Below are 7,986 nucleotides of genomic sequence, written 5' to 3' on the forward strand. Positions count from 1 at the left end.
TCATTCCTTGATTTTAATTTGCCCTCTGCCTTAGCTTTTCTTTTTCTTGCTGCATCGGCTTTTTTACTTTTGATGTATGCACTGGCATTAGTTTTTAATTTTCTCCTGTACTCTCGCATGTACACTGATCGGCATCTTTTGGCTGGTTTGCATTTGGCAGTGGTCTTCTTATTGCATTTCCTGAAAACAACAAACATATGTAAATAGGAAAGCCAGAAAATAATAGCCAGTTCATTTCTTTGACAAAACATAGTAAAATACTTAGACATACCTCAAACGAGGTGTTGGTTGTGTGTCTATTTCAGCAATCTGATGTTGTACTCGAATCCTGGACGACCGCCTCGCCATCTTGTCTCATATCTGGAAACAACACACAAAACATTCATGATTTGGGAGGTTAAGGGCGGCCTGCCAGTTAGGTTCTATCACAAGAATAACAAGCTGGCAGCTGGCAACAACAAGGTATGAATGACTTATATAAAACAAACAACAGAAAAGATAGTTTTAAAAAGCACAACAAATTATAGCAATTGTGAAAAAGGTGTGGTTTTACAGTCATCCAGAGTTAGAGTCATTCCCCTTTGCACTATAAAAACGTGTAGTTAATAATTCTGAGGTTATATTGGCATTTGGAAGAATGGAAGATATAGTAAAACCGTGTTGGTTACTAATAATTTCAACAAATGGTTACGGATCTTACTGGTTACGGATCTTACAAAATAAGCCAAAATCAAGCATTGGGACCGAACCGTTTGACTGAAATGGTCCGGCGAAACGACTTTCTTCGCGTGTTTATGAAACCAACACGACCCCCTTAGAACGAAATCGAAATTCGCACTAGAAACTGAGATATAGAGTGCACGGATCTTACATTTTCTGCTTGACACATACCTTTCTCAGGCGTTCAGATGAGCTTTGCGAGAGAACCGGGCAGCCCATCGTCTTCGTTCGAATGGTGGTGGGCAGGGTATACATGTACCTTTGTTATGGGAAATTGTGCGGCACGCGTAAGTGAACTTAAACCGTTCAAAAGTGGCAAAAACTAACTTTTAGACTATTGTAACCTTACCATGGAGGACATTTTTCGTCTTAGTCCTGTTCGCACACCTGTGACTTTCCGAAACCGGGCCGAAAGAATTTTTCATTTCGCTTTAGGGCGCGCGGAGGGGTGGAAGTTTGAAATCTGGAGCTGTGGACATTGAAAATGGTTACGGATCTTACATTTTGGGCCCTTTCCCCTCAAATATCTCCGATGGGAGTTGATGTACGGCTTGAATGACACGTGGTTTAAGTTTTGGCACGAAAAACACGAACAGAGGGCAAAAAAAATCATTCAAATCGGTTGAGATGTAGATATGCTGAGGTGTGGACACGAAAGTGACCCGTTCGCGGAGAACTGCTCACACCTCTCCGCTTGGCGGGTCCTTCGGCTGACCGCCGTGCGGCGCGAAGAGGGAAATGTCTCTATCTCCCCTCGGATTCCCCCGCGCGCGCCGCAAACGACAATCGGCGCCTTGGCCCCGCCGCAATCGACACTCGACCCTTCTGATCTGTTTATTGTGTCACCCTGCGTTTTGAGTTCGCCAGTCACCGATACCTTCGCACCGCCTGTTAGGCAGGCAACCCAATGCACGCGGCGCTTTTTGTATCCTTTGGGCCGTGGGGTGGGCGGGGAAGGGGAAGGAGCGGGTAGGGGCTGGCCACGGCGCTTTTCGAATCTTTTCCGGTCAGTGGAGTAATGGGCTTCGCTAATCGCTCAGCCAACAAAGTGTTGCAGAGATTGACAACTCCTCCTAATGATGTATTGTTATTGTTGCAGCATTATGTGAGGGACCTGTTCACAGTTTCTGCGTACTCAGTTTGCCGTGCATGACTTGAAGGTGAGCGAGAAAGAACTTTATCAAAGACCGGAGCTTCTTTCCCAATATGGAAGTGTCATCTATTTCATGTTTTGTCGTTCATTTTTATTGACTTTCAGACTCCAGTGACAAAATGCCCATGAATGAAGTCCTGAGTCGCTTCAGCCATGTGCTGAAGTGGCTTGAAGTGAACGTGTGGGACGATTCTGGAGAAGTCCTTCCTCCACGTGACGGTATATGGCTTATACTGAGCGATGTAATGGATGGAATAATGTCGGCCAAATATTGTTATCAAGTCATCAAAGAAGACAGATGGGAACTGGCGACGAAACAGCGTTGTTTAGTGACACCGCCGTCACCCTACCGTGAAGACGAATCATCGTCATCGTCCAGCGACGAAAACAGACAGATAGTTCAGATGAAACTGACACGGAGCCTGAACAGACTGTTTATCCTCGGAAGACATTCAGGATTATTATACCACCATCACAGTGGCTAGAGCTTCAGCCCGCTCCCTAAAACTACAAAAGAAGTGACCGCAGTTCTGGGAAAAAAACAGTCCTCAAACTTCCAAAATTAAAATGGACTAATATCATATCTGAGCTAATTTGGACGCAGCATGAAATTCCGTGCGCTTTTGCTTTCAAGTCGGCTGACGTTGCCATAAGACCTGATTTAGCTAAGAGTTATGTAACCATACGAGGGCACTGCACTGATGATTGTAAAGCTACGTGTGAAGGTAGAATTCTTACCAAACCTATTGGCAATGAGTCAGTCATGCTTATGCTTGAAACCGAGGATACCAGAAAAAACAAAAATCACACCAAAAAGAGAAGATGTGCTGGCAGCGAGCGTCGTCGAGTTGAAACTTTGGTAGAAAATAAATCAACTGCTGTGTTTAGGAGGCATTAAGCGAGTAAGCTTATCACAAGACCTGGAAAAGTACAACCACCAATATTGTATAGTTTAGAAGTTTACAGAAAGGTTAAATCCCAAGCAAAAGAAGGTGCACTTGGTTTAAGGAGGTCGAAAAATGTCATGGAGGAACTGAAACATATGAAGCACGATCCAAAGCTGTACTTTTGGATCGATACATGACCTAGAGGATGACCCAATCCGTGTCATGTACGTTACTCCAGGTCAAATCCTCCTTAACAACACTCTGAAAAAGCAGGACTATCACATTATTGAGGTCGATGCCACAGGGCCATACTGCCGAAGACTGACAGGCATACATGGCCTGTCAGGTCAGTTACTCCTTTACGAAATTGTCTCAAACACTGGAAGTGGGACAGCACAGCTTTACCAAATGGTTACTGAGCGCCACGATGCTGTCAACATTGGGTTCTGGCTCGAAGACTGGTTTCGTCGTGGTGCTCTGTGCCCAAATGAAGTACTGTGCGATAACTCGGCTGCTCTTTTGAGTGCCTTGACAAGAAAGTTTGCCAGGAGTGTCAGCACGAAGGGATATAAAGAGCAGTGCTTTGAGTTTCTTGTGCGCAAAAGAACAACCTTACCGCACTGCTTCGTGAGGTTGGATTCCACCCATTTCCTTGGCCTCATGTCCAAGTGGAAAGGGTGGGACTCTGTGCAAAATAAACTCATCAAAGACCACCACCTCAGATTCCTTGGCCTGCTTATTCTATCGAAAACAATTGATGATTTTCGGAACAAGTTAGTAAAAGTACTCATTGTTGCATATGCACAATCAGCCGACATCAGAGGCGATCCAGACCCTCAAAACAGCAGCCAGCAGCGAAGATGCCAGGAAGGAGATTCCCGAAATCTTGGAAGACTTAACAGAATCAGCAGACCGAGAAGAGGAAAACCCTAGTGGTGACCCAGACAATATCGCCAACTGGTTGGCTGAGGTTAAAGAAGAAGTTGAAAGAAAGGCGGCAATTCATGGCTCTGCGATCAACTGCTACACCAACAAAGATTTCGGGGACAAGGTGCTTGCTGAAGCAGGATCTTTTGTGCTATGGTCCGCAGTAATGGTTGAACCTTTTGGCTCACCCAAGTTAGTGGCTGTTACAGCGGCCATGGAAAGTGACTTTAACGACCTAAAGAGAAGGGTCTTGAAAAACGAAGCGAAGCCAATGAAACTCGATGTGTTCGTCAAACTTCACTTAGACAGCATCGACGGACAAAACAAGCTGTTGTCCGCATCTTCTAAAGATAAAGACGCTGAAGATAAGGAAGCTCAATCAGAAGACAAATCAGAGTCCGAGGAAAAATCGTCTGAGGACGATGACATAAACGAACTCCGCGGGAAAGAAAATTGGAGAAATGCAAAAAGTAAGGCACGCTTGTCCCCCACCCCTAACTCTAAGAAAAGGCAATCAACATCAGAAAACGGCGGACCTAGAAAGAAGAGTAAGACCGAGAGTAAGACTACACGATCAAAAACTAAACCAGGATACCTCGAACCAAATCCAAACATCTCCATGTCATCGGCCGATGGTAAGGGCACTCTCAAGCAGCCGAAAAGCCTAAGGGAGGGTGGGGCAGTTAGTGACACTTTTTGGAAATCGAGCTTATTTCGCTTATTTTCGGCCAAATGTTGAGCACGAAAGCTTAGATAGTTTCTTGCAACCTTTGCCCAGGTAATGCAGGTGGTGGTTCGATGAGTTACGAGCCGGTGTGCCATCAAATCGGCTTGAACTGGAGCCCTGCATTTGTCACTATGTACCCCGGCCCGGGGCAGTTAGTGACAGAGGTTGGGCCACTTAGTGGCAACGGTATAAAATTGCATTAAACCTAGTTTTTACTATCTGAAACGATTCTTTTGACTAAATTGATGATAATTACTGAATAGTCTAGTATGAAGGCATGATCAATGGTGTCCAAGTTAAATGGGGGTTGGTCCAAGAAGTGGGATTTTTTTAATTTATTATTTTCATGGTCTGCTAAGGGGTAACTTGTGAAAGTAGAGCCCTGTGGGCCAAAATTTCGTCCGTTTGGCTCTATCTCTCACTGTTTAGGCGCTAGAGGGCGTTTTACACACAAAACTGGCCCAAAAATAAATATATTAATTCCAGAAAATAATTGATGGTCTCGTAAGGGGTAACTTGTGAAAGTAGAGCCCTATGGGCTAAAATTTCGCCCGTTTGGCTCTATCTCTCACCGTTTAGACGCTAGAGGGAGTTTTACTCACAAAACTAGTTTTAAATGTAGTTTCGAACCATTCTGGACCTGAAAAGCCAATAGAGGTTAGACCACACATGTCAGTACAGTGCATTATGTCAACAGAGTCGATAAGATTCATCATAGGACTAGGTTTTGAATGAATAGAAAGAAATACGCGTTGTAATATAAAGATCTTGGTGTCACTAACTGCCCCGGCAAAAACTGTCACTATCTACCCCAAGTGCTGAACGGTGTTTCAACGTGAATGAGAGGTTACCTCGTCGGACTAAGTTCGGACCGCGAGTAAAATCATTACGTATATAGTCCATACCAATCACAGAAAACTCCGTATGGTGAAGTTGGCGATATCTACGGAGTATTTACAAAAAGAAAAAGGGGCAAAAGTCGAACCTTACCTCAAAATTGTGATGAGACACATTCAAAGTTTCACCGCCGCCATAACAATCTGCCGAACACCACCGCCTTGTGGCAAATGTTTTTCGAGCTCTGAAACTTGTTTAAGCCGATCGAAGTTAGCGCGAAATTTCAATAGGACGGCCTGGGGTGACAAGTGTCACTAACTGCCCCTGTCACTAACTGCCCCACCCTCCCTTACTCCTCAAGAATGGAAATATTACAGGATTCTTCAGTGTTCCAGGAATAGGGCAGGTTATTGTAAAAAACACCTGTAGTTTCGACGCGTTGGCCCAGGTCCTGGCCATCGCTTTTATCGACGACGAAAAGTTCAGGAACATTGTTAACTCTAAGAAAGACACAGTGCCCAGCCTGCAAGTACAGTGGCCACTCGCATAGCCGCGCCTCTCATAGCTGCGCTAAGCTCTACTACCCTGACACCACTGCTCACCACCATACACTGCTGGCGTGGATTCTGATTGTTCTCTGATTACTGTTCAACAGCTTTGAAGCTAAATAACACAAACAGCACTGTGGCTTCATCCTTCGGACGGCCATTTAGCGGAGATGGGGGTCCCTCTCATAGCCGCGCCGGCCTAGAGAGGAGAACCGTGCGGCGCGGGTATGCGAGTGGCCACTGTAGTAGCTTCTCTTGCCACCAAAGGGGTATGCAGGGAAGTTAATCAACAGCGGGCGGAGGCACTGGTCCCATTTTCATCCCTAATGCAAGCGAGGGACGTCTGTAACACCACCAGAAACGCCAGCAAAAGGAAGTCCGTGAATATCCTTGAATACTCTCTGGCTAACTTACAAGGCCAAGTAGAAGAAGAACAACATTCCAGGCTTCCGAATGGAAATGTGACTGCACTAGTGAAAGCTGCCTTAGGAGAATTGCCATCAAAGGTGACCACTTGGGGGTGCCCGAAGGGTCATAAGAACGTCAAATTTGACTCCGTCATCACAGTGCAGTACGCACACCTGGGAGCAACTGGAATCGACAACCTCCAGGACACTCTAGAATTTAGTATGGTGCCACAGGAAACGGCGTGCCCTCAAAATGAGTGTGACCAAGTGGCCAATGGCGTGGTATCATGCACGGATGTACTTTTTGTTGACTTAGACAACTTAAGTGAAGACGGATCAGATTTGGACTTAAATCAGAAGTACCTTTTGGGCAAAGTACTGTGTACCCTTTCCCTACGTGGTAAGAGATTCACATTAGCTGGGATTGTTGCATTCAACAAACAACATTACTTTTCCTATTGCCGTCGCCGTACCGGTGTATGGGAGAAGTTCGATGATTGCAACAAGAAATCGTACCAAGTTCCACCACAAAAAGAAAAAATGACCCCTCATCTTATTATCTACATGGCAAATTAAGTCCAGATCAATGTTGATGTGCACTGCTGTTTTATGAATGACTGGTTTTATGGGTATTAATACGATCTGCAATTTTGCTCAAATTATCATTTTACTGAAATTTTGTTGGTGTCACGTTCAAATAGCCATTCTCCAGGGATGTGCTTCCTTAGTGTATGATCAAAAAGACTGGTTTTATGGGTATTAATACGACCTGTAATTTTGCTCAATTTATCATTTTACTGAAATTTTGTTGGTGTCATGTTCAAATAGCCATTCTCCAGGGATGTGCTTCCTTAGTGTATGATCAAAAAGACTGGTTTTATGGGTATTAATACGACCTGTAATTTTGCTCAAATTATCATTTTACTGAAGTTTTGTTGGTGTCATGTTCAAATAGCCATTCTCTAGGGATGTGCTTCCTTAGTGTATGATCAAAAAGACTGGAAGATTTTGTGATATTTAGTTTATCTCCTAGAATATCATCAGTTCATGGCGTGGTCGTGAAGTACTCCTAAAAAAGTTTATGTGGAGTTTTAATGACCAAGCACATTATTATTATGCACTAAAAACGCCACTGATAAAATATGATTCTTTCACGTACCAAAAGTCTGCGAGCCTTGTCCATGTAGCCATTTCTCTAGTGTCGTTTGTGAAGTCAAGATCAATGTTCATGTGTAATTGTGTTTTAAATGTCTGATTTTATGCTTATTCTGTTTCAAATGATTGGTTTTATGTGATATTGTTTTGCTGTAAATGTATCATGTCACTTTTTATTTGCATTCTTGTATTTGTAGTTTTATTTTAGATCTTGTTTAAAAAGCTATCTTCAAAAGATATTTCCTGTGAGTTTAATCAACAATAAGATTCATGACAACTTTTTAATTCTTACTTGTGCCATTAAGTGTACCTTGACTGACAAAATGTGATTCTGTGACGTAGGAAACGTTTTCGAGCGTTGTTCACGTACTCATTTCTCTAGTGCTGTTTGTAAAGTCTAGATCAATGTTACAACGCAATTTTGTATTACATGACTGAATTTTTGCGATGTAATTTTGCTCCAGACGTTTTACATTGCTTTTGACTTGTATTATTTGTTTGTAGTTTTACTTTGTGTCATGTTCAAATAGACATTTTCTAGTGGTATATTTGTCTGAGTTTGATCAACAATAAGATTCATGACAACTTTTCAATTGTTACTTGTGCCATTAAGTGTACCTTGACT

At 43.4% G+C, this 7,986-nt stretch overlaps 1 protein-coding gene across 1 annotated transcript; it reads left to right on the plus strand.

The window, feature by feature from the left end:
- The first annotated feature begins 4,768 nt into the window (after window positions 1–4,768).
- On the plus strand, window positions 4,769–7,980 carry LOC127749392 (uncharacterized). Its single transcript, XM_052267406.1, has one exon. It carries the CDS (start codon window positions 6,027–6,029, stop codon window positions 6,780–6,782), a length of 756 nt encoding a protein of 251 aa, XP_052123366.1. The 5' UTR covers window positions 4,769–6,026; the 3' UTR covers window positions 6,783–7,980.
- Window positions 7,981–7,986: the final 6 nt, after the last annotated feature.

This window comes from Frankliniella occidentalis, unplaced genomic scaffold (assembly GCF_000697945.3).
Source record: "Frankliniella occidentalis isolate FOCC.00 unplaced genomic scaffold, Focc_3.1 Scaffold51, whole genome shotgun sequence".
Lineage (NCBI taxonomy): Eukaryota > Metazoa > Arthropoda > Insecta > Thysanoptera > Thripidae > Frankliniella > Frankliniella occidentalis.